This window comes from Pantherophis guttatus, chromosome 4, assembly GCF_059756535.1.
Source record: "Pantherophis guttatus breed Tessera chromosome 4, ASM5975653v1, whole genome shotgun sequence".
Lineage (NCBI taxonomy): Eukaryota > Metazoa > Chordata > Lepidosauria > Squamata > Colubridae > Pantherophis > Pantherophis guttatus.
The window spans coordinates 52985380-53013274 of NC_142066.1; the positions used below are offsets into that span (position 1 = coordinate 52985380).

At 38.7% G+C, this 27895-nt stretch overlaps 2 protein-coding genes across 6 annotated transcripts in view; both read right to left on the bottom strand.

Moving 5' to 3' along the window:
• The window catches only part of PPP1R1B (protein phosphatase 1 regulatory inhibitor subunit 1B), an 85543-nt gene extending 59507 nt beyond the window's left edge, over positions 1-26036 (bottom strand). The window contains exons 1-3 of one of the 5 annotated variants that reach the window (XM_034415846.3): positions 25868-26036; positions 6859-6919; positions 1818-1837 (exon numbers count right to left, since the gene is read on the bottom strand). In XM_034415846.3, coding sequence (XP_034271737.1) covers positions 1818-1837; positions 6859-6919; positions 25868-25882 — 96 coding nt within the window. In that variant the 5' untranslated portion in view covers positions 25883-26036. Of the gene's footprint in view, positions 1-1817; positions 1841-6858; positions 6920-10741; positions 11274-25867 lie in introns of those variants that run through there. The other 4 variants (XM_034415845.3, XM_034415847.3, XM_034415844.3 and 1 more) reach the window with 4 other exon arrangements.
• LOC117664677 (large ribosomal subunit protein eL43-like) lies at positions 23345-23717 on the bottom strand. Its single transcript, XM_087894527.1, is given in 2 exon segments — positions 23345-23556; positions 23559-23717. Coding segments are annotated over 2 exon segments (276 nt in total). The 5' UTR covers positions 23692-23717; the 3' UTR covers positions 23345-23413.
• Positions 26037-27895: the final 1859 nt, after the last annotated feature.

A 27895-nucleotide genomic window follows, 5' to 3' on the forward strand; every position in this document is an offset into this window, starting at 1 on the left:
CTTCACTGTTATTCAAAACAATCTGAAGGCTAGCTGATACACGATATTGTGTGGAACTCACAACTGGCTTTATCCTTCTTTGATTGTGACTCAGGGATCTATATTTTCTGTTAATTAAAACAGGAGAAACTTTCAACTGTTCCACTCCAAATGACAGAGTCTGAGAATCTACAAGACTAACTTTTACATGCCTTTGGAGGTTTCACAACTCCTTATTCCCCTGAATGAATCATGGACTTGAGTAGGCTTCCAGGTTGGAAGGAGATAAACCAAGAACACTGAGTCATGCACAGGTCTGACATGTGCATCTTTGCAATTGGGAATAGTTTCTGCATCCCCAACTCTTAAAGACACTTTTGTCTACCAATCTGTTGATTAGAAAAGCTATTATCTATATAGCCTGTGTGGGTTCTATTTATTTATATGATTTATAATGCCACTCTCACAAAAGTATCTCTGGACAACATACAAAGTAAAAAACAATAACAACCATCCATCCTATGATACCTGAGGTTAAACATTAAACCAAAATAATAAAAGCTGCATTGCCAGCAGAGTTCCCTTAATCTCCTGATCCAAAAACTTAGTGGACCAGCAGAATTAAGAGCCCTGTTAACAAGGTCCGGCATTTGGATTTCAACATGAATGCTGTTTCACAGAGGAGGTACAATTCCCAGATTCAACATGATGGCACTGTTTGATGAAGGAGTCCCATGCATACCCTCTCTACTAGTTGGAATCATGATGTCTTGTAGTGATACTTGAGCCTTCAACTCTAAGAATTAAGTTAGAAAGGATCTTTCCAAAGCAACATCTCAGTAGGGTCTCAGGAATTCTAAGGAACAGCAGGTAAGCAGCATTATCAGCCAAATCAGTTTTTCCCCTTCTTCTTTTTGTGCTATTTATTATTTTAAGGAGCCCTGGTGGTGCAGTGGTTCATCCAAGGTCAGTAAAATGAGGATCCAGATTGTTGGGGGCAATATGTAAATAATGCTGCTACATTGTAAACAGCCCAGGATGTGCTATAAAGCTATGGGATGGTATATAAGCCTAAATTGCTAATTTGTGGTTAAATCTGACCAGTTGCTCCAGTTTAGGGGTGAGTTGTTTTAATGGTAAAGGTAAAGGTTCCCCTCGCACATATGTGCTAGTCGTTCCCAATTCTAGGGGGGGGGGTGCGCATCTCCGTTTCAAAGCTGAAGAGCTAGCGCTGTCCAAAGACGTCACCGTGGTCATGTGGCCGAAATGACTAAATGCCAAAGGCGCACAGAACATTGTTACCTTCCAACCAAAGGTGGTTCCTATTTTTCTACTTGCATTTTTTATGTGCTTTCGAACTGCTAGGTCGGCAGAAGGTGGGACAAGTAACAGGAGCTCACCCCGTTACACAGCACTAGGGATTCGAACTGCTGAACTGCTGACCTTTTGATCGACAAGCTCAGTGTCTTAATGTTTTAATGGTAGTTAGTGGTAATTCTGTTGATAGTTCTATAGCAAAGGAAAATATAGTGGTATTTAAGTATACATTTAGATTTATATCACAACTTTCTTTCAAGTAGCTTGGAGTCATATACATAATACTCCCTTTCCCAGTTTAATATTCATGATGATCACCCTGTGAAATAAACTGGGATAACAGGTAGGAACAGTCCTGAAGAAATCTAATGAGTTTTTATGGCTGAAGATGGCCTTACTCCTGGGTCCACTGATCCTGTCCAACACCCTACACTACTACACGAGTCTTGACCATTCAGGCTTGGGAATGGTGAAGTCCAGAGGGTTAGTTTATAGCATTTTAAATAATCCACAATACTGACCTGATATGGGGATGCTTCATCTTCTGTAGCGAGCAGTGTGAAGAGTATAGGGAGGGCAAAAGAAAAAGAGAACATTATGAGTAAAAAAAAGAAAGAAATGTAAAGCACACTTTTCTTTGACACCATAGGTCCAAAAGATAAAAACGATGGCTCTTGACTATGTTACACAGATAGTCCTTGACTTACAACCACAATTGGAGCAAGAATTTCCATTGCTATGCAAAGCGGTTGTTAAGTGAGTCATGCCTGATTTTACAACCTTTTCTCCCACAGTGAAGTGAATCACCACAGTTATTAAGTGAATCATAGGATTGTTAAGGGAAGCTGGCTTCCCCCATTGATTGATGGCTGGGATACAACCATCATAAACAGGGGTGGGCCGCTGGGGGTTTGCAGGGATTTGGGAAAACGTCTAGCTAAGATTCTGTGCAGTTCGGACAACCCCCAAATCCCACTCCTGGCTTGCCCTGCCCTGCCCATCCTACCCCGCCCCTCCCAGGAGCCCCCCGGCCTGTTTTGGATGCAGGTAAGTGCAGGACGTGCGTGGAGGCTCAGGGAGGGCAAAAAACAGACCTAATGGAGCTTGGGGAGGCTGTTTTTGCCCTCCTGGAGGCTCAAGGAAAGACTCCAGAGCCTGGGGAGGGCAAAAACACCCCCCCACCACCGTGGTGCAGGAGGCCAACTAAGTCACGCTCACCATGGCCAGGCCCACCCAGCAACTGGGCAGAGAACCCCTTGCTAAAATTTTTGAGGCCTACCCCTGGTCATAAATACATGCCTGTTGCCAAGGGTTCAAATTTTGATTACATAACCGTGGGGATGCTGCAACAGTCGTAAGCACAAGGACCAATTATAAGCCACTTTCAGTGCTTCTGTAACTTTGAATGCTCGCTAAACGAATGATTTACGAAATGTGGTGTACCAAACTCGCACTGGTGTTATAGCTTAGTTCATTTCCATAGCTCAGCAGCTGGGCTGATGGTTTCTTCAAATGTAACTATTTCAAGGCGACACACCACATGCCAATTATTTGAGTGAACGCCTCCACATAGGCAGTTACTTTTGGTAATATTTATATATGTGTATGTGTGTGTGTGTATATCCATACAGTGGACGTTTATAGCCAGGAGTAGAATTGTCTCAGCTGCACCATGAGGAGCGAATTATACTTGTGACTTGGTTGGTGCAAAGAATTTTCCTCCCACCATTAGATTCAACTACTTAGATAGGCTAAATAGGTTAATTTCTGTTTAATAATCACTTGGTTAAATCCATTCCTTGCAGCATGGAAGCAGCATGGAAGCACCTGTGTTTAGCTGTTAAAAATGTGATCCATAAGGAACTAAAGCATAAATGGACTAGCTGGATTTATTTATCCAGCTAAATAAATAAGTTTTTTTTTTAAAAAAAACCTTCTCTCTCTCCCCCCCTCTTCCCCTCCCCCTCAGGTGGTGTGAGGGCTTTTTTTGGGGGGGAGGCATTTCTATCATTGATATATGGCATTTGTGATCAAATAACTCTTCAGGTGCAAAAAAGAAAGGGGGGGGGTTACAGGGCAAGTCTCCTTGTGTAGCTCCGAAGTGGTAGGTTGCCAATCTCTTCACAAGAAAGAAAAGCACTGTATGACCCACACAGTGAAAAGCCACACTTTTAACACCCAACTCTTAAATATGAACACAGCCAACTGCAAGCAAATTCAGGTGAAATTAAGTTAAAAAAAATAAGCTGTTTATTCACTCCCGTGTCTGTATAAATCTCTTAGCCAAACAAACTTTGCTGGAAAAAGCATTAAGGAATGCTCCCTGGGAGGAAGCAGGCTATGGAATAGGTAAGGCTTGTTCTGAACACCATGCCTTTCCGTGTACAACAGCAGGGCTATTGTTTAGAGAAGGGCTACAGAAGATACCCTTCCTGGTTCCTGGAGCTAAACTTTCAGAAGAAAAAAAGAAAGAAAGAAAATAAAAACCTCCAGGGATAAGCTTTACTGAAAAAAAAAATGCATTTTGCTAGGAGGAGGAGGAGTTGTTTTAGTGAGTAGGAGGAAAGCAAATGCTTGCCTGTGTAGATCTCTCTCATTTTTTTCTTTTTGAATATAGAAATGCTTTATTTCTGAATTGGTATCTCTTTGGCCCAGGTTTGGCAGCAGAAATATATTCACAAAGTGAATCCCATTTACTCCCAAAGGGCTTACTAGGAGGAAATCACTTTTACTAGAGTCACAGTGAGCTAAAGCCAAAATCATGGCTGGTTTTGCACAACACATTTAACTAAACTCAAATAAACAAACATGAATCCAAGACTCTTCTTGCTTGTCATGCTAAGCAATAAAACTGGTGAAGGGACAAACCGATACTTAAACCAATATAAAATCATGCACACTGGCACAAAAGGTTCTGAGCTGGCAGGAAGGGAGTCTTATAGGAATGGCGGACAGCAAAATGAAAATGTCATTTATGTGTGAATGTTAAAACAAAGAGAGACAAATCCAGTACTTGGGATGATTAGAAAGGGAGTTTAAATAGAAGTGTTAATATCGTATGTTGTGAGGGAAATCTATAGTAAACTCCCTGTGCGAAACTCTGATCTCCCCTCAAATACAAGTAGGCCTCAACTGATGACTATGACTGGGACTAGAATTTCCATTGCTAAGCAAGGTGGTAATGAGTCAAGCTTCTGATTTAACAGCCTTTTTTGCCACCATTTTAAAGCAAATCACTGCACTTGTTAAGAGCTTTACCTGGTCATTAAGTGAATCCAGTTTCCCTCACTGACTTTGCTTGATGGAAGCCAGTTGGGAAGGTCACAAATGGCAATCACATAACCCCAAGATGCTGCGGCAATTGTAATTATATGTAATTGTAATTACTATTGCCAAGTGCCTGAATTTTGATCATGTGATGTGGGGATGCTGCAATGGTTATAAGTGTGAGGACTGGTGATAAGTCATTTTTTTCAGTGCCTTTGTAATTTTGGTCACAAAGCGAATGGTTATAAGACAAGGACTACCTGTAGAAGACTTTAGACTTGCAGATGCAAAAAAAGGGCATTCAAAATGTTTATGGAGCAAGTCTCCTATATTGAAAGACCACAGCAATGAGAGCTCTTCTAGCCTAGGGCAAAAAAAGGATAACTGGAGACATGAGAGAAGTATATAAAATTATGTGTGCCACAAATAATGTGAAAAGAGAAGTACTTCTGTGCAATCAGTTTGGAATTCAAGATCATCCACTCCCACTAAACATTGGGATATGGATCAAGAAAAGGAAATGCATATTTATAGTGTACATAATGAAGCTATGGAATAGCTGCTATAGCAGCTTTGATAATGGTAACCTATCTGGGTATTTTTTGAATAGGAACTAAATGGTTTTGTGGACTTTCAGGCTACCAATGGCTAGCAGTAGATGTTCAAAGTAGCTGTTCTGGAGCAAGGAAATTTCACCAAGATAACTGAGCAATAAACTGTTAAACTCACATACATCAAAGGATTTGAAGCCTTCTCAGAAGATTTTTAAAAATACAATGGACTTGTAACACTTTATAATTGACACTTAATAATGTATTTATAATATGTCCTGCATGTTACCTGCATATGCATAACCACTTGCCAATGTAAATCCTATATCCATTTTAGCCCTTCAATGGATCTGATTAAATGACCTGTGGTTCAGAAATGCTTTTGCTTCTTAATAAAATGTATTAGTCTGAAAAGTGCTATCAGACTCCTTCTGATTAATGGCCACTAGCAGTAATACTGGTGGCTATTTACAACATCCTGAATTACAGTTAGCAAGCCTGAAATATTGGTTGCTGCAAAGCAACATTAGGAGAATCATTCCAAAATGAATCCAGTGGGCAATTATAATATTTGACATAGTGCTGGACAAGGTGATCTATAGCCTGATCCAAGGGGGCTCTTCTTATGTTCATGCTGGCTTCTCTATGGCCTGTTAACCAAGTTAGCACATTGCACAAATGCAGGATTCTGGCTTTGCCTGCCTGGAAGAAGCCAGAGAATGAAGCCATTAAAAACTAAATGGAGCCACAGCTTTGTTCCCTGTTTATTTCAGGCAGACAAAGCCAAACCCCCATGTTTCAATTTCACGCTAGGCTTTGCTAAATAAGCTCTGTGTACCCACTCACAAGCCAGGGACATATGCAAATATGCCCCTTACTGAATTAGCCATACTGAACTAGTGAAAGGAGAGGAATCTCAAATCATTTTACATTTGCAACCTATGAAATAATTTTCAGAAGTGTACAATTCCATTTTTGACACATTTGACAGGTGGGTAAAACCAGGGCCACACCTGAAGGTTCGATTTAATTGACTTTTTGCTAAAAGCCTATGCACAGGAATATTCTCAACTAATGGTCAGCACCTGATTATAGTTAGATAAGAGTCAATAATACACAAGGGAGGGTTAGATTTAGTTTGTTTGTGACTATGTAAGGATTCTAGCCTGATTCCTCTTTTTACTCTTCCCCTGCCAATCCTTCTTCTACAACGTTATTCCATATGGGACTAAGAGCATTAACTAATTTTACATAGAAATTGTAGGTGTTGCTGATAAACACCTTAAATGTTCTTTGTAAATGGAATAATCAAACAATCCCAGAAGAAAATATCAAAATCTAAAGTTGAAAGAATTGAATGTAGTTTCTCTCATGAAGATACTGGAAATAAGCATTTGATTTAAAAAATAGTTTGACATTTCTTTTCAACACTGCTCTGCCTCTGGCATTTCCCAGTAAAGAGTTTCAGGATCATTGCTGGATAAGAAAAACACATGCATAAGCTTCTGGGTGCAAGCCAATCCAGAAGGGACAAGAATACTCTAGATCAATATTTTTCAAACTTATCAACTTTAAAATGCATGGATTTCAACTCCTAGAATTCCCCAGCAGTATGCTAGATGGCCTAACATTCTAACCTGGTACTTCAGCTCAGTGTATCAATGCTTATTCTTATACCTTTACTCCACACACCCAAGCCCTCCATTTCTTTCTTCTGGTTTAATAAAAAAAAATCATGACTCACCGGGGGAGGAAGTTTCTGAAAGCTGGAAAAGCAAAGCTGGGGTTGGTCTCCGACGACGGATCTAGAAGAGAAATCAAATAGAAGTTTTGTTTTGCTTCTCATAACAAGAGATGGGATAAATATGGAGGAAGAGTCAATGCATATTTTGGGGCTACAGTTATGATTTCTCCATCCCTATTGTTTTTCTAGGAGAAAAGAATAACAGATGCCTGTATAGATTGTTTGGAAACTATGGTTGGTAATACTTTTTGGTACTGAAATCAATTGCCCAGCATTGTTCCAAGATCCTTACAGTTTGTGGAGCACAATTAGGAGGCCTTTCCATTCCACCAGGAACATCAGCCATCACAAGAAAAAAGGAGTGTGTGGTCCCCATTGCCAAAATTCCATGGCTATCACTCCTTGTGCCATATTCATGCCTTGAACACACAGTCATAGCCTGCAGCATTGGGAGAATGCTGCATAGTTGGATTAAGGGTATCCCTTTTATGCCAGAGGATCTGACTTGCTGATCTCATTAGCAGTCCAGAGAGGAAGAAAACATAGAGCGTGGGAATCAGAAAAAGACTTCCAGCTCCACTGTTACTATCTTTCTGTTATTGACTCTACTTCACTTATGAAAACATGTGGAGGGATATAAAGGGTGGTGGGAGAGCCTATTGGCTTTAGCCACATTACTCCACAGACTAAATTTTTCAAACTAGGGTTTTCTAGATTTGTAGATTTTAATTCCATTCACCTGCACTTTTGGTATCTGGGAGTAAGGGAAATCTGTAATTCAGCACCCCTTGAAGGCTGCAAGGAAGGGAAATTTATAGTATCAACAATGATAGTAAAATTAATGTACTATATGTCTTGGGCCTGATAAGAGAGCTGAGGATCCTTCTCACATACAGTTCATGAGACAATTTATGCAACCCACAGATTCAAATGGAAAACAAAGTGGCTTATACAAGACAGACCACTGACTATTCAGGCCTGGGTAGACAATTGAAAGTTGTTTTGTGTTCTTGATGCCTCCTTGGTACTATCAGACTCCCTTTTCTCCTGAATCAGAGAGAGAGCTAGAGAGATGCAATGTTGAAACAAAACCCCAGTGCAGTCCAGTGCTTTATTTTTAAATGTGCCCATTTATGCAAACAAAAAGTAAACCATGGATGGTAGGATGTATCCTGGAGAGTTGGAATATGTGGCAAAGGGTTGTCTTATATAAATGTTATTATGGGCCATTCCTCCTAATACAAATAGGCTGTGTATAGACTAATGGCTTTCGTGGCAGCCATTTTATGAGAGTGTTCCTAACAAGTTTTCAAAAACCCCAATACTTGCCTGGCCTTATGTTATCCCAATAAAATCTGTTTTCAGGTGGATATTAAATATCAAAGATTACCATCAGATTTTTCCAATGGAAAGTGCTGGAGATCAAATTTAGGGAATTTCACACTGATGCCATATTTTGGTAGCCTGGACTCTGAAGAGGGAATGAGTGACCTGTATCCTAGTAAGCATTCATGAGGCAACTATTGAATTTCTCCTGCCAGACATTACCTACCTTGCAGGCCTGTACTCTTTGTTTCCAGACCAGTCTACCTGTTCTCAGGTTTATCTTGAACAAGCAGCTATAATCCGCTGCCTGGAAATGTGAGGGGGCATAAAGTCTTCCTTACCCAGAAAGAGATTTAAGACAAAGCTTGATTAGGAGGCATCAAAAAAAGAGATGGGTGAGAGACTTCAGTTGTTCTGGCCTCAAGCTCATTTAAATGACAGAGTCTGTTTGAAAACACTTGGTAAACCTGGAACCAAACATTCCCCTACAACTGGCTCATGTTCACACAACAAATTATTTCAGCTGCTATGTATATTGTTTTTATTATAATGTGTTTTTGTTTTAATTGCAGTATATTTTTAAATTGTAACCTGCCCTGAATCACTGATTGAGATAGACGGATATATAAATTAAATAAAGAATAAATAAACTCACTTAAACAAGTCAGATACAGACCTAGTAGTGGAATTTATACACTCTACTAAGCTTTGCTATTTTTAATCTTGTGTAGTTAGAATTTGGGTTTTTATTGTGCTGTTTACTATGTTCTACAAAACCATCCTGCTTGGTGAGTTTATGGTTCAGTGAGCTGGACAATAAGCTAATTTAGTAACCAAGTTCAGGATATTGACATGAATACAACTACCAGGCCATTTTGAACAGAGCACTGAACCTCATTTAGCAGCCTAGATGTTAAATCTATTTTAGCTATCTTCTGACTCTTTATCTTAAACAGCCTATGCACCAAAGCTAGAGAGAGAGAAAAAAACCCATATGGTCAGGCCTTCAAATATAAAAAAATAAAATAAAGCATTTTGACATCGTGTGGTCTTTTTACCCCATTCTTTACAAATTTGGCATCCTTGCCCCTATGTTCCTGTGTATATTTATCAGTGAGGGACAATATATGCTCAGTCTTCATTGATTGGGTGCAGATACATTATCATACCTGGATTTATTTCACAGCACTAGCGTCTTCTACCATCCTACTCTCCTTTCTCTCTGCAGAGTTACATATTGTATTCAGTCATAAATAAAGAAATCACCTGTTTGCCAGGGCCCAAAAGAGCCTCAAGGCTAAATCCTTGACCCCTGGGCTTTGGTTGCAATATATCTTCCTTAATGTCTATATTTTTGATATAATAATTTCACCAGAAATCAAATTTCTGATAAAGTGACTTCTTCAGAGATGACTGGGGTGTGATGGGGATTTAAAATAATATAGAGGTTATCAGGCTGAGGAGTTAGGAATGATGCATTTATTACAAAAGAGGTGAGCCAATTTTTTCAAGGCATTTTTCACCACTTGGTGTGAAAATCTATTCAGGAATCATAGAGATCACATTGGCAAGTGTGAAAAGCTAAGCGTCTGCATCAGATGTGAGAATATGTATATAAGAGATTTCTAACTGTAAAAAAGTTTGAGCAGGTGCAAACTTTAGATGGTTCACTGTACATAATTACTATAAATTTGCTTCTGCACATCTATAAGAAAAGATCTTGCTTCCAACTGTGACCAATATAGACCTATACAGTTTATGAATTATATGTACTATTACAAAGGAAAGGAGTACTGTGTTTTTTCCTATTCTCTGGGTTCATGGAAGTTTTCTGACATGTATTCACATATTTGCCTTTCTGTGTCTTTATATATTCCAGTGCTACACAAATATGAAGACCCATATGGTGTTAAGAAATATAATAAGTATTAAGCAATGAATTATTCATTTACCTGTTGCATTTAGAATCTTATATCCCTCTGGAAAAAAAAAACTTCCCCAAGTGACTTACTAAAAGTTTTATTATACTAAACAATATAATAAAACCAATTAGAAAGTAAACAAGAATATTCACAGAGTATGGTATAAAAGAAAACTAAACACAAACAGGCATTATTTATAGGAAACATGTAAGGTTTAATAATCACCTTATATAAACTATTTGAAAACATAAAGGGATGATTTGGAGGTAAATCCAAAACAGTTTCAGAGCTTTTCCTCTGTGGGCCAATGCTTTGGAAATCCACAGTTGGTAACTTTAATTGAAATCCCAATGATTTTAGTCTGGTTCTAAGCATTGCTAAGTCACCTAAGTGCCCGCAAGTAGCATGTGTGCTTAAGTTTGTATTTAAACAGTAGTCAGTGCACTGGGTGTACTTCTATGCCTAATAAACAGAAAGACTTCAGAGAAGAAACTCCTCAGAAGAAGGAAAGGAAAGGAAAGGAAAGGAAAGGAAAGGAAAAGAGATTGACCATTGTTACTTTCCCAACTTCTTTCCACGCCTCGAATCCCTCCCTTCGCTGCGCACCCCCCCCCCCCCCATTGTTCCTTCCTTACCATTTCCACTGCACGGGGATCCAGCTGGCTGGGCGGCGCGGGTACAGAAAACTGGATTTTCTTCCGCTCCTTGGGGTCCATCACGAAGTCCGGGAGTCAGACAGCCTCCTACTTCCCACAAGAAAAACTCTCCCTCTGGATTCCCTCCCTTTGCCTTTGCCTCTTTTCAGTCCCCCGGAATCCCCTTAGCAGCAAGAGCTGCCCGGTGCCAACTTCCTGCGCTGCAAAAAGCAACTGAAGGTGGCAGAGCTCAACTCTCCTTCATGGCTGCGTTAGGGGAGGCTGGAGGTAGCGATGGGAGGGCAGGCGAAGAGGAGGCGGCAGGAGTGGGGGAGAGGAGGGGAGGGGAGGGAAGCTTGGTCTCTTGCCAGCTGCCGCCTGAATTATTGAGTCCTCCCGAGGAAGCAGGTAGGCATCAGGACTCTGGTTCCTAAGAAGCCCTCAGCTGGACGCCTATTAAAATAACGCCACTCAAAAAAGATCAGTAGCTGCCCGTCTTAGCCCGTTCCGAAGAACAGGAGAGTGCCACGGGAGGGAAAAGTAAATCAAGAAACAATAGCTTTCTTGGCAAGACTTCATCAAGCCCCATATCTTTCTTTCCCTGTCCTGCCCTCCCAGCACAGTGCCCACCACCTCTTCTTTGGGTTTCAGTCCCCGGAGATTAATAATTGTATTGCAAGACATTTGAAATCATAAACAACCAAGAACTGTAGAGCTGAAGGGGACCAGATGAATTCCCTACTCCAATGCATTCCAATCTTGACAACTTTAAGATATGTGAAGGTCAGTTCCCAGAATTCCCCAGCCAGCATGTTAGCTGGAGAATTCTGGGAGTTGAAGTCCACATGTCTTACAGTTGGGAGGCTGGGACAGTATGGGCTAGTCCAACTCTTTGTAAAGTGTACAAAACCTATTTTGTTAAACCAGGGGTGAAATCTAGCAGGTTCTGACAGGTTCTGGAGAACAGGTAGTGGAAATTTTGAGCAGATTTTGCAATATCCTTCCCCCAGGAGTGGGGAGGGAATGGGGATTTTGCAGCATCCTTCCCCTGGAGTGGGGAGGGAATGGGGATTTTGCAATATCCTTCCCCTGGAGTGGGGTGGGAATGTAGATTTTGCAGTATCCTTCCCCTGAAGTGGGATGGGAATGGAGATTTTGCAGTATCCTTCCCCTGCTGCGCCCACCAAGCCATGCCCACAGAACTAGTAGTAAAAAAAATTGGATTTCACCACTGTGTTGGTTAATAGTGTTAAACTATTAAACTATTCTGAGTTAAACTATTTTGAGAAGTGGCTGTCCAGCTTTTTAAAATATAATTCTCCAGGGATCGATAGCCAAAAACCTCCATTGATAAAGTGTTGGACTGATTTTACAATCAGGAAGGTTTCCCCTACACCTAAATAAAATCTAAGTAGTTGCAATTTGAATAATTTCTGATGCTGGTTTGTGCCCAGGAATCTTGTGGCTTTTGAAGAGGAGCAATGGCTTGAACCAGAAATCCTCCACTTGATTACCAGCCAATCCTTGATGTGGTGGACTACAGCTTCTGTGACTCTGTACAAATGTCTGCATTCACATATCCTGAATCATGTAGGAGTGAAAATAGGATCAGTGAAGTCATAAGAAAACAGCAGTGGCTTTTTGCAGAATAACTGTTGAGTGACAATGCAATTTGCATTTATTAACTAAAATATGAATAATTGTTCAAACAATTATCTTCATGAAGATAAAACTCTTCATGAAGTGAAGATAGTCTCTTTCAAGGAATCACTGGTTTAAGATTCTTTGTTTAAGAATGGCCATCTTAAGACTAGTGGCTAATAGTCGTGGAAAGTGTTTCTCCCTTTGGAAGACTGCTTTTCAATGCTGCTATTGCTAATACTCAGTTTCATTGTCTACAGCAAATTTAGCTTGCTTTTGCCCCAAAAGGAATCAGATGAATTAGTTTATGAGCCCTGAGAATCTCTCCTACCTCTACTAAGTCCCCTTGTGGCCTTTTTGATTCAATAGATTTTGAACAGATTTAAACTTTTGGAAAATTAATTGTTGCATTGTTTTATTCTCTGTTGTAAACCGCCCAGAGTCCTTGGGAGTTGGGCGGCATAGAAATGCGACAAAAAGACGGAAAAAAAAAAAAGACAAAAAGAGGAGCCTGAGTGGCGTAGGAGGCTAATGCCTCCTACTAAGGCAGCATTTAACATCCAGCTGCCTGCAATTACTGCGAGTTCAATTCTCAACAGGCTCAAGGTTGACTCAGCCTTCCATCCTTTCTAAGGTGGGTAAAATGAGGACCCGGTTTGTGGGGGCAATAAGCTGACTTTGTATAAAATATACAAAAGTATGAAGGCTATTGCTTAACGCATTGTAAGCTGCCCTGAGTCTCTGGAGAAGGGCGGCATATAAAAATAAATTTTTAAAAAAGAAAAGAAATGCGACAAAATAAATAAATAAATAAATAAATAAATAAATAAACAAACAAACAAGGACTAAGCTGTGCAGGAGCAGAGTATCTCTGGCAGCATTTAGGATGTTGGTCAATATAAGCAATTTCATAACCAGCAGAGGTATATATGGTACAGTTCTTGTAATCAAATATCTCACCCTGTTGAGCTAAAGTTGGACAGGATATGTTCACAAAATGGACATTTTAATTTCTTTCATTGGAACACACTTGTGATGATAATCTGGTGGGGCTTTGTGTGTTAAACTGGCAATTCTCATACTGTTAAATCTGAACTTCAGAGAAAATTGTGCAAGGTACTTGACTGATTCTAATTTGCAAGAGAAAAAAACACACATGATGACTTGGTGTCATTCCTGATTCCAATCCCATCTTTTATTCCTGGTCTGATGTGATTTCAATGTTCTCTAAGCACGTTGCAAATTCACCACTATGGTAACTGAGTTAAAATAGAGTAATATACAGATATTTGTCTGATAGGATAAAATGTACAGTTCCTAAAAAGCAAACGGCACAAGGAAAATTTGGGAGAGTTTTCTTTCATTACATCTGAATTCAGTCTGAGTTTCCAAAAACAAATTCTGAGTAGGCAGAATTCAGTATGAGTTTTGCATTAACTATCAAAATCCAAAAGATTGAAGGGGGAAAAAATGTGACAGTAGTATTCATGGTCATCGATGTCTGTGCATTGGATCACCCAGATACTCCCATGATTTTTTTCAACTTGCTCTGTTTATTTGAAGATAAATAAATCCCACCTTGACTAAGCAAGGAACACAACGGAAACCACTATTCCATTCAAAATAAGGAACAACATTCATCTTCCCTATTGCAGACAAATAGGCCGATTAGCAGCATGGGATTATATGGTGCTGACACATGAGCCCACAATATCCTGGTCTGGCCACATATGAAAGTTATCTGAGTTAAATGCTGTCATACTTATTGAAATAAATAGAAACCTAAGCCACAGTAATAGTTTAGCACAGTGTTTCTCAATCTTGGCAATTTTAAGAAGTATGAGCTTCAACTCCCAGAATTCCTTAGATGACATATATAGGTAGAGGTAGTGAGAAAGTAGAGCATTGTTTTTATCCTCTAAAGACCTAAACTGCTTAGAATCAGATTGTTTGATGTTCCCAAGTAATCTTTCTGACATATTAAGATCTATCTCTCCAAGGTACTTTTCAAGTGTTGGTTAGGTAGGGTGTATCTGCAAGAGATGGGATTTTCTACCAGAACTGGAATTTCCATTCCCTTTTGTGTAGGACAACCAGTTATTTTTGTGTAGGACAACCATAAGTTGATGAATGCTAGCAAAAGTGAGCAAAATATCTGATCACGGAAGTGAATGGAGGCCTCATACCCTGCAGTAACTTCTTGCAAGGATTCAAATCTCCAAGCCATTCTACAACCATAAAAAATGGTTTATTCTTCAGGCCAATATATCCCGTTATGCTTATCCTTAGCTGTTGTTTTCTGGAAATCTTCTACATTTTGAGGTAAACTTCCTACCCTATCTCCTGCCTTCCAAACCCATGGATTAAAAATACCAGGAAGTAAGAATAAGTGAAGCATTGGGTGAGTGTGTTAATCTGATTTGTATTCCAACACTTAATGCTCCCCGTATATTTTCTAAGTAGAAATATTTGTTTTCTCCTCAAATATATTTTGATTTGTTAAGGCATAATCATATAAAGCAGGAGGAGAAAAAATTATGTATTTATCTCTCTCTGTGTGTATATGTGTGTGTATGTGTGTGTCTATACATACAAACCCACGCACCCACACCAGGGGTGGATTCTACTTACCTTTACTACCGGTTCGCAATGGGATTGTGCGTGCGTGAGCGAAACGCACATGCACACCTTGCTTCTGCGCATGCACAGATTGCCGATGACGATTGGGAGCAACCCACCACTGACCCACACCCATAGATATATGTTTATACTAAGTACCTTATTGAATGCAACTATTTCTATTTGTGCTCTGTAATAGTGTACAAAACATTATTATTAGTGTCCATGGGGCAAAAACCATTTGCACATAAAAAAACCAATTCTAAAGATCAGGAGGGGTGAGAGCAATGCTATACATGGATTTATAGTTTTTAGGTACATTACTCTATATAATTCATCATCCCAAGTCTGCATGTCTGAAGATTATAGAAACTGCTGTTCCACACTGTGTTCTGTTTGCTGTGTTTTAATTAGCAATCATACATATTTGCTGGTTTCTAATTGGATGAAGAATCTCAGGAAATTCTAGCAATGGCATATAGGCCCATTTAAGCTACCTAAATTTGCCTATTTATTCAAAACATTAAAGGAAATCAGGCCAGCGTTCCATGTAAAACATTTATTTTTCTTTGTGCTTGATTCCGAGACTACCTGAGTAAATCCCTGCAGTTTTCTTGGCAAAGTTTTTCAAAAGTGGTTTACCATTGCCTCCTTCACCAGACTGAGAAAGTGTGACTGGCACAAGGTCACCGAACTGGTTATGTGACTAAGGCAGGACAAGAAATTACAGTCTCCTAGTTTCTAGTTTGATGTCTTTACCACTGTACCAAACTGGGTCTCAATGTAGAAAACATACCCTTCACAAACACACACACACACACACACACACATACACACACCACACACACACACCAGTGGTGGGTTGCCCCTGGTTCGCACTGGTTCTATAGAACCGGTAGTAAAACCGGCGGCAGGCTCCGCCCACTGACCCTGACATCATCAGAATGCATGTGCAGAAGAGCATGCGCACGAGCGAAGCAAACACACATGCAGGGCCCCGTTGTGAACTGGTAGTAAAGGTAAGTAGAACCCACCCCTGACACACACATACATACCAATCAGCAGATCAAATGGAAATTTAAAAGAGAAATGAGTTGCAATCCTCTATACCAGTGGCCCAACTTTCTGGGCACCAGGGTCTGGTTCCATAGAGAGAGGTTTTTCCATGGACTGGAGGGTTTCATGTGCTGCCTGCATCCCACGGATAGGGCTTTGCTTGTTTGCATGGCCCAGTTTTTGGCATGCCACGAACCAGTGCCAGTCCGTGGACCAGGGGTTGCCTCCCCCCCCATTCTATATACTTCCAAGAGTAAGGTTTGTTGAAGTCAATGGGATTTATTTTTGAATAGTTATGAATAGTTGGTGTTCTTAATAAATCAGGTTGGGAGCAGTAAGATAGAAATTACCTGAAATACAAAAATATTTTTAAAAACAGAACTTAGATAGTTGAAATATTAAATTCTATGTCTAGTGGAGGGGAAAAAAATCTAGATTTTTATAGTATAGCTTCAGAAGTAATACATTTAGCCCTGCTTGCTTTCCAACTATTCTGCACTGCCACATCTTTTTTATCCCTTGGCCTATCCATCTGTCCTCTGCCATCACCTCCTTTTTATTACATTTTAGTTCAACTTTCCTTTGGGAAGCAGAGACTGTCAGCACATTCCTACACATATTTATTAAGACATAAGCAGCATTCAATGTATGTTTACTTAGTCACTTATGTGCAATGTATGCTTACATCTATGCACGAGATTGTGCCACTGCGAATGCCCCAAAGCCCCTGTGAAATAGTGTCATTCTTAGAATGGGGTGGGGGGTGGGGCAGTTAAGGACATGTTGACTTACAGGAAGCAAAATGTACACAGCCAACTGGTAACATATTCATTTCAGAGCTTGCTTCCATAAACAAGTTTAGCAACTTTGAGGCTCCAAGTTACTCCTTTTACCCAATAGCCACATCATTACATGTTTGGCCTGCATATTTATTCTGGAAGTCTCTGATGGAATAAAATAAGCAATGGGAATTGGGTGGGACTCAGAAGAAAACTTTCTTGCTGGTCATGAGAAGTCAGCGAATGAATAAATGGCAATAAATGGGAAATGTTGTTATTTTTACAGCCTATTGATTATCCCCTTTTCTTTTGGACAAACAGAACAGAGACAAGATTCTGCAAACCAGTCAGACTGCCACGGTATTCAGGACTGCTGGGAAGCCAGAAAGGAAAACAAATAGGCACAAATGATTTGTGATAGTTTTCAACTAGAACGAGCTGATGATCTCAAATGTTATGTGATCCACTGAAAGCAATGCATTATTCCCCAACCAATATATAACGGTTATGAATTTATCACAGGACCTGGGAGAAAACTCAGTGGGTGCTCAAGATGAGCTTGAAGACCCAGATTGTTGGGGGCAATATGCTGACTGTGTAAACTGCTTAAAGACGGCTGTAAAGCACTGTGAAGCAGTATATAAGTCTATGTGCTGTTGCTATTTACACTGAGATGTACAGAAATGTTGGGTATCAGTTTTTTAGCTTCTTAATTCTCTTGAAAGGATAATAATGGTACAGCTGTTATTATAAGCAGAAATGGACTGGATCTCTATTAAAGCCAGAATATAAAAGAAAACCTGTTATTTATTTATTTTTTAAAATCAAGTTTTATCTTGGAAGGAAGTTAGATAACTAGGAAAAGATGCAAGATTCGAATCAGCAAAGGGAAAAGCAAGAGGAAAAATCCACTATGGATTTCTGCTGACCCAAGGATGTACTGTAACTTGATAGTGGCAAAAAATTCTCAGCATAATTCAGGCTTTAGTTTAATTTTTTTTATTCAAATGGCAAGTTCCACTAACTGGGAGCAGGGTTGACGCAAATGGCATCAAACTGAGCTGCTGAGCTCCAAGTGGCCATTAAATGCAGCAACAAGTCAGAATTTTCTGCATCTCTTGCCCCATCCAGCAATCATCTAGATGTTTGCAACCCATATCTGGGCAGACCTAAGATGGCAGAAAGAAGGAACCAGCTGCAATGAACACATGGATTAGGACAAAATTTTGCTTTAAAGTATCTAAAAAGAGGTTCCGTGCTTATCTCAGCAACCTAATTATTCAAATAATTAGCAGCAACAAAGATTTGTAAATGTTGATCTTCCGGTTGACGTCTCGGCGAGAACGGTTTGGAAAATAGTGGGCTCAGCCAAGCCCTGCAAATCCAGCTGGTAACCGCTATTGGGAGGCCCTACAGGGTCAAAGCCACCTTGTAGGGGTAGCGAAGAAAGGAGAGGCGCTTCGTGGACCATGAGGAACTCACAATTTCCTTGTTAGGTCCGAAGTCACAAGCTGGGACAACTGGGACCATAAGATATGTGCTGGGCGGTCCGTGGACAGAGCATTGAAACTGGGTGAGATAATTTCCAACTCTTATTCTAAAAGTTTAATTTAAGCACAATAATTTTAAAAGATAATCTCCAAGCGTTAAGGAAGCGGCGATTAGACACATGGAGAAGATTAAAGACTGAAAATTAAGAGGCGAAAGAAATGCCCAAGGGAAGCTTTAAAATACAGAAAACCTGGAAAAAAGTTTAAATAATTTGAAAGGTGATTTTTGGGAAAAACTGTCTTGCTTATTTGTATTTTTAACCCCCCTGGACTTATTGGATAATCAGCTGTTTTTGACATACTGTTTAATGTTGGACTTGGGAGCAGATGAACTGGATGAACACCACAGCACTACAGCATCAATATTCTTAGTGAAAGTAAGGTCCAGTACACATAAAGTCTAATATACAAAATAGAAGCAAGTAAATAACACCTGGAAGGCGGCCTGATCTTGACTCTATTCTAGAAAATGATTTGGATATTTTGAAAATACCTAATGAGGTTTTTTTTCCTCTTGAAGATTTCTAAGATGAACTAAATTTCAAATAACTAAACTTTATTGAAACTGGCTATTGAATTATGAACTTGAAAGATTGGAGGAACCTACTGGATTAATTTGGATTTGGATTATTAAGGCTATTTGGCAGAACATTCTACGAGGCAAAAGAAGAAAGGTGATAGAAGAAAAGGGAAAAAAAGAAAAGTTATATAAGACTTTAAAATTTGGACAATTGGGAAGATATGTAATTGGAAAATCACAAGGCTGTAAACCATTTAAGAATTTTAAAGATTATAAATTTAGGCCATTTGGAGGCATAACTATGGGACTGATTGAATTTTATTAAGTTGGAGTTTTTAAATATTAAGATGTTGGAACCAAAGAAATATACTGAGTAATCTTTATTAAATTGTTACAAAATGGATCTACAGGGGATAAAATAGAGGCAAATGAAGAAATAATTTTGATGCTCAAAAACGTGCATGAAACTATAAAGAACAATAAGGAGACAAGGGGATTGTCTAAAGATAAAGAAATGAGTGTAGAAACCACTCAACAATTGTGGGGGGGGGGAGATGAACACAATATTTTTAGGAAATAGATGAGAAATTAGTAGAAGTAGTGGAAGGGAAAAATCAAAACAAGCTGCAAAAAGATAAAGATAATGAAGAGAAAGGATTAATAAGTAGGACTCAATCAGATAATTCCTTAAAAGCTTATAATAGAACAGAGAAAAAAAGGAAAATCTCTTCAAAAAAAGAGTCTTACTGAAGGGTGTTCAAATAATACAGCAGAAAGAGACAAAAGGCAACTCGAAGGGAATGTTCAGTAGCTTTAAAAATATCAAAAAGAGACTTCCTGTTTGCTGCTGGCCGCCGCCAGACGTTCCTTAGGGATCGTCAGCTTCCACTGCCTGTTAGAGCCGCCTTCACAACGGAACGGCGGCTCGAAAAAACTCCGTTCCCATGAGGAAACGGAGATAGAGCCGGCAGGGGTGGGTAGAACTCTCTGCAGAGTCCCAAAAGTTTTTCTTTTACTTTTGGGATGGAGCGGATGAGATGCCCCATATCCCCAGCCGTTGCTCCGGGCTTTGGGAGACCTCTGCTAATGCAGAGCCAGGCGTCAAAAGCAAGCTTGCGAATTTGACAGATTACTCAAAGAAAATGTGAGCTGGACCTGTAATACTGAAGCGCAAGTATTTTACTTATCTTTTAAAAATTACTTAAGAGAATAGAGGAAGAGAAAGAGGAAAAAAGTTTCTTTTTAAAATGGCGTCTGCCGCGGCTGGAGAAGAGTTTGAGAGGGAAAGTTCTTCCGTTTTTTATTATTACAATGTAGCGGAATAAATACCACTGGCTACATTTGTAGACAAAACTCCGCTCCTGTTTTTGTTTTTCTCTTTTTTCCCTGGAGGCTTGAGTGTTGCTGGCTGGAAGTCTTTTGTCTTGTTTTTTTTTTTTTCTTCTTCTAACAAAGCCTGCTTAGGCGGAAACATGGCACTGAGGCTTGTGAAGTCAGACAAACAAATAGGTGGGGGGGATTCCCCCACCAAGAATTTAAAGCAATATGTTTTAACTCTTCAGTCCCAGAAACCTGATTTTAATATAATAGAATTTCTCTTAGAGGAGATTGAAAGAAGGGATGAGATTGTGAATCAGCAACTTGAAAAATTTAAGCAGGAAACTAAGGAATTGGTGAAATCCAAGTTTGACTTTTTGCAGCAAAAAATTTTAAAATTGCCAGAATTCATGATTCGGTTGGATACAAATACTAATTTACTAGAGTCAAAAATGGATGAAATTCAAGATAAATTGGACAATAGATTTCAAAAAATTGAAAATGATTTGTTAAATATTCAGGATTATAGTTCAGAAGAAAAATTTAAAATGGATGCTGACCAAAAGTCTGGTAATGTAGAATATCTGGAACAGAGGATTCAAAAAGAGGTTCTAAAGATACAATATAATTTCACAGAATATGCAATAAGACTTAGAGGTTTGCAGGAAAATAACAGAGATGACTTAAGGAAAATATCTTCTGAATTTCTAGCTGGGATTTTAAAGATTCAACCTGAGGAAGTGTTTTGTAGGATTGACAGAGCTTATCGAATAAACTCTTGGACTGCCAAGCAAAGGCAATTGCCTAGAGATGTGGTAATCTATTTTTCAGATAAAGAAATTAGGAATAAAATTGTGCAAAATTCCTTCAATTCTAATTTGCAATTGTATGGAAGAAAGATTTGGATTTACAAGGAACTCCCACCTAAGATATTAATGGAAAGGAAGAAATTTGGCTTTCTGGTGTCTGAGTTAAAAAGGAGAAATATTCAATTCCGGTGGGACGTCCCAGTTGGTATTATATTGAGATATCAAGGAGAAAGATACCAGTTAAATACTGTTGAAAGGGCGGAAGAATTTTATCAAAATAGGTTGAAAATGAATTTAACGTCTTCAGATATAATACAGGATAAGCAGAAGGAGCTGGAACTAAAGACAGAGACTGTACCAGATAAATTGCCTTTGGATTTATCGGATACCCCAGCTGGATTATCTACAAATTTGAGAGAAGTGCCATCTGATTTTAATGTGACGACTTATCAAGGCAAGGACAAGCATGGAAACCAATTAGAGGATATACAAGGGATAAAAAAGAAATGCGAGACACAAAAAATTAGGATGGAGGTCAAACCCACAAAAAGAAAACAAAAAAAGAAATAGGTTGTACAAAAATAGAAATTTCTAACCCAAGCAACAGTGAAGCCAGTGATTTTAAAATATGAATGATTATGTGAAAACATAGAGGAGGCGACATATTGGTCAATATCATCCTGAGGATAGTGGCAGATCTCTGCATTGCCGTAATTTTGGGACATGGAAAGAGCCTCAAATTGATGGTTTTGAATTATCTATTTTGAAACTTCTTTTTGTGTTGATAAATATATTATAATTATCTTGAATTATAAGGCAAGAGAATCACATTGGGACATGCAGAAGATCGGGTTGTTACCCAATACGATGATGGAAATTAATAATCCTGATGAAACCCACAATTATTATTATATGGAATACAATTATAATGTCACTCGGGTGGTTGTTTTTACTTTTATATATATAAGAAGATGTTTACTACTGATGGGGGCAGATATGATTGGAGATCTTGAATAAACTGTTGCATCCGCAAGCTATGTCACCCTATTATGGATGTTGGTTTTAACAATCCAGTGGAAAGACTTCAAGAAGATATTATATGGACTATAAATTTAAAGTTATTGTCTTTTCTTTTTTTTATTTAGATATAATGGAATATATATATATATATATTTTTAAGTAGTGTGGGCAGTGAATTAAAGATATCAAGAATTGTTGTGTATGGTAAATTTGTAAGACAGTGGGTGAATAAGCTAGCTACAGACTGATTAGTTTAAGAAAAGGGATTTTTAAGTGATACATTTAGGGGAGTGGAGGAAATGGATAGAGTGGAATAAATGTTAAATTAGATTTTATGGGGAGCCCGCTTTGAAATGTTATTAAAGTAGGACTTATTGTATAGTTTTAAAGTGGAAGGTGGTTTTGAATTGTTGCAATAATGCATAGATATAAAACACTATTATGCTAAATTAGAGTTATTTTATAATAGTTATAGTATAATGTGTTTGTTTTTTTTTGTTTTGTTTTTTTTTCTCTTCTTCTTTTCTGAAATGTATGGATAAAGGGGGATTTATAATACTTTTAGTAAGTAAAGGTCAGTATTTTGAGGAGGGAGTAAGTAATCTGTTATGAATTAGGGTTTTTTTTTGTTACGAAGAAGTCACAGGGGGGGAAGGGTGGGGAGGGGGGGTTAGGGAGGGGGGGGAGGGGGGGGAAAAAGGGGGAAAAATTTGTATTTGAAAACCTTTTCAATAAAAAAAAAAAAAATATCAAAAAGAGTTATAAGACTCCAAGAGAGAGAAATAAAAGGGTGATTAAAAAGTCAATAAATGATGGAACTCCAAAAAGTTTAAGAGATGATGGATAATGATAAAATATATTAATAAAAAGAAAAAATAGAAAATACAAATAGGGAAAATAGCATCATACATATTAACATTTAATAGAATTTATTATACTTAAAAATAAGCTAAGCTTAGTAGATGAAAGTTTAGGATTAGGTAATCTAATTGTATTATTAATATTAATAGTGTGTTAAAGTATATTGTGAACTTAAACTTTTTTTTAAGGATTTACAGATTATTTATTATAAATAAAACTGAAGGCTCAGTATTAAACATTGATATCAACATAATAGTTTAATTCAGTATGATGTGAGAGTCCTTAAAAGTTTTAATTCTGCATTTTTATTACTACAGCATCATTTATGTGCTGACTTCCTATTTTGGTATAAATGGATCCGGAATGACGAGAAGAAACATGTTTACTCTAGGCTTGCAGAAAGCCAGTAATGACACAACTGCATACAGATAACATTTTCACAGCCATGTTTAATTGTCAGATAGTGAGATAAAAGATAGCATTCAAATAAGAATATATTTCTATTGGTCTTTTAGCTCCTTCAGTCTTCTGATGGCAGATTTCACTGTCACTGCTGAAGTGGTGTTGTAGGTTCAAGCTCCACCAGCCACAGTTTTCATACATGAGCCACAATGCCAAATACCCACTGCTTTCCTTTTCATTTGGTCTTTCCACAGAAGGAGCATGTATACTTAGCATGTTGGCTAATTTCAATTTTCTTCACCATCTTCCTGAGGGAAGCTCCATATCGGGTACCATATTTAACTACAATCCCAACCTTCTTAGTACGCTTGGCCATCTTGCTCCTCCAACAGGCCGCAGAGAGAAAGCTGAACTTAAACTTTTAAGGATTAGAAATTGTGGGGATTTTGAGATATATTCCTGGGATTGATTAAATTTTGTTAATATTTGGCCTTATTAGTAGCCCTAGACATTTGGAATATTGAAATTATGGTAGAATAATGAGCAATTTTCAAAATATTAAATATTAGTAACTTAGTAGGGGATAACAAATACATGGTGCAAAGAAATGTTATTTATGAATAGAATAGAATAGAATAGAATAGAATAGAATAGAATAGAATAGAATAGAATAGAATTTTTTATTGGCCAAGTGTGATTGGACACACAAGGAATTTGTCTTGGTGCATATGCTCTCAGTGTACATAAAAAGAAAAGATACATTTATCAAGAAGCATAAAGTATAACACTTAATGATAGTCATAGGGTACAAATAAGCAATCAGGAAACAATATCAATATAAATCGTGAGGATACAAGCAACAAAATTACAGTCATACGGTCATAAGTGGAAGGAGATGGGTGGTGGGAATGATGAGAAGATTATCAGAAGATTTAAATGAATTAATGGAAAAAATGATAAAGAATTATAAAGAGAGAATGGTACTGCTGAAGTTGGAAGATGAGGACTATGCATACTTATTTGTATTATTATTGTATTAGCATTGTTTAAAAAAGATTTGACCCAGTCAATACAACATCCACAAAATACATATGATGTATATTAGATTAAAAAAATAAAAAATTATTAAAAAAAAGATTTGTAAATGTTTTGCAAATCTCCCAAAGAACAACCAAACTTGTCCATCTCTATGCTAAGAAATGACTGCTGGAGCGAATTGCCAAAAAGACTTGGTTCACTAGACCAGGGATCCCTAAATATTTGTCCATCACACCTTCTTTTAGTGTAACCTTAATGTAGACACCTACTAAAAATCCAGACACCAGAAAGGATCACAATACTCAATAATCCTTCATATCTCCTGGTTCTCTGTCTGTACTTTCCCAAAGCAAGTAGACCTCACAGTTTGTAAACCTTGCTCTAAACCATAACATGGATGCTTCGTCTTGGCTTAGCCTATGCAATTAATGACCATTGTGGCCAGTAAATTGTGCTTTATATTTCAGGGTAATCTATTAATCCAACTATTTGGAGGTATATTCAACTGATCATGATTAAGCAACCCATAGTTTACAGTGATATGTGAACCCAGGGGTGAAATGCTACTGGTTCGGACCGGTTCACCTGAACCGGTAGTAATAAAAGCTACCGCTTCGGATGAACCAGTATTGCCGACGATCAGCTGTGCTGTGCGATCTAAATTGTGCAGCACAGCTGTTTCCCCCCTCGCTGTTCTACTTATCTTCTTAAGCCTCCTTTTTCAGTGCTGCGCAGTAGTGCCTGCGGTGCGCTTGCGCGTGAAGCGCATGTTTGGTGCACATTACACAGCATGTGTTTGGCACGCACTGCACAGCATGCATTTGGTGTGCACCGCAGACCTCGGAGGATTTCACCACTGTGTGAACCCATTGGAAAAGTTGGGCAATACAGGTTAGACGTCTCATGTTTAGATGCTCCCTATCTATAAGTATCTTAGGCACGACAGGTATTATCTCTGTACGCTCTTTAATCTTAAACCAGTCTTGGTTTAAGAGAGATCTAGTATAAGAACAGGTAGTCCTCGACTTACAACAGTTCATTTAGTGATTGCTTGAAGTTACAATGGCACTGAAAAAAAGTAATTTAAGACCATTTTTCACAGTTACCTTTGCAGCATCCCCATGATCACGTGATGAAAATTCAGACGCTTGGCAACTGGTTCAAATTTATGACTGTTGCAGTGTCCCGGGGTCATGGGATCACCTTTTGTGACCTTCTGACAAGCAAAGTCAATGGGAAAGCCAGATTCACTTAACAACCATGTTACTAGCTTAATAATGGCAGTAATTCACTTAACAACTATGGCAAGAAAACAGTGGTTGTAAAACAGAAATTTTCTGCTGAATTGTGGTTGTAAGTCAAGACTACCTGTATGTACAGTATATGAGAGCATACACACACACACACACGATAAGAGGTCATGGCTTTTTCAAATCCAAGCTATTAATCCTTGCTCTCTCCTCACTATTAACACAGACAGACAGCTAGTTTTTGTTTCTCACTCACTCACTCACCTCCAGCTTGCACATATTCAGACATATTTTAGTCCATGTCTTCTTTGCGGCAAGATGTAAGGAGTCATCTTACATGGATAGTTTGATAGCCTCATAGGTATTTCTAAGAGGCTTGTGTGTAAGTGAGAAAATCCTGGATTTTGCTGAATTCAGTTCAGAATGGAATATTTTGCCCAGCTCAGAGGAAAAGGACTGAAGTCCTAAGCAATTGAAAATTTGTGAAATTTAAAGGCAACTCATCTGCCTCTGTGGCTTGTTTCCAGACGCTCTAGCAAGAAGGAAAATATTTACCCTGACAGAATGGCCAGCCAGCAGCTCCATTCTGTCTTATACCTGGATGATTGACAAAAAATAAATTTATGTGTGGGAACAAATCTGTCTGTTCTCTTCACTGTATTTTTAGAAAAAAGGTAGGCAATCCCAAGAGGATTCCATACTGTGAATCTTGCTGTGCTGTTACTTCTCTGTCTTGTTCCTTTGGGTAAGAAAATACATCTGCAATTCTATGTCACTTACAGTGCATTCCTATCAGGGGTGAAATCCAGCAGGTTCTGACAGGTTCTGGAGAACCGATAGTGGAAATTTTGAGTAGTTCAGAGAACCAGCAAATGCCACCTCTGGCTGGCCCCAAAGTGGGGTGGGAATGGAGATTTTGTAGTATCCTTCCCCCAGGAATGGGGAGGGAATGGAGATTTTGCAGTTTCCTTCCCCTGCCACGACCACCAAGCCACACCATGCCCACCAAGCCACGCCCACAGAACCGGTAGTAAAAAAAATTGGATTTCACCACTGATTCCTGTAGTATATGATGTTCATATAAATCTTTCGCCTTCTTCCTTTCTGATGGCACAGCAGTAACATCAGAGACCAAGAACAGGAAGCCAGTCACTGTTCCAAGTCTTCTTCTCCTAAATACTCCCCCGACAGAATGAAAAATGCATGGCAGGCTCTAGACCTCTTCTCTTCTGCTCTGCCAAGTTCAGGCTGGCAGAGATCTGAAAGCTGTGATCATACGACACTTTGCAGCAGCTGCCAAAATTGATCTTCTTCTAAGTCACTTTGACTGGGTCTTTCTAAAGTGAGTGTCCACCAGATTATATTATTCGCTGAGCCAGTTGGGAGTGAAGGAAGTTGTCTTTTATATTTGGAAGTCATCAGTTTGGGACAACACATTTTCAACATTCAGATAACTTTTTTTAAAAGAAAATATATTCATTTAATATGTATATCAGCATAAATTTTCATTTAGAGGCTGGAAAGATTTCCCAACCATATAACTCTGGCATGGAAAACTGAAGTACAGCTAGTCCTCAAATTATGACCACAACTGGAACCAAAATTTTCATGATTAAGTAAATCATACCCAATTTTACAATCCCTTTTGCTATGGTTTTGTTAAGTGAATTACTCAGTGGTGGGATTCAGGCAATTTAACAACCGGTTCTCTGCCCTAATGATTTCTTCCAACAACCACTTTGCCAAACTGCTCAGAAAGTTAACAACCGAAGTGGTGCGAACTGGCTGAATCCCACCACTGGAATTACTGCAGTTGTTAAGTGCATCACACAGTCATTGACTCCAGCTTTCCCCCATTGACTTTGATTGTACAAAGCCAGCGTGACCCTATGATCCTGACTGTATGAAATCACATGACCCTAGGATGCTGCAACCATCATAAATATATGTCGGTTGCAAAGTGCCGGAATTTTCATCGCATGATGGGGATGCTGTGAGGCTCATAAGTGCAAGAACCTGTCACAAATCACTCTTTTCAGTGCCGGTATAACATTGGACAGTCACTAAATGAATGGTTATAAGTGAAGGATTACCTTTAAATTGGAAAAATACTGGCTTACTAATGATTAAGAAGAAATTGAAAAATGGATGATACTATTGTTGGAAGAAACATCCTTCTGGGTTCTGCTCCAAGTGGGGAAAACAGACACTGGAAACATGGAGACTGCTTGGAAAGATGGTTTAATGGTGGACAGGATCACATGGCTTGAGTTCCTGAACAGAAAAGGGGCA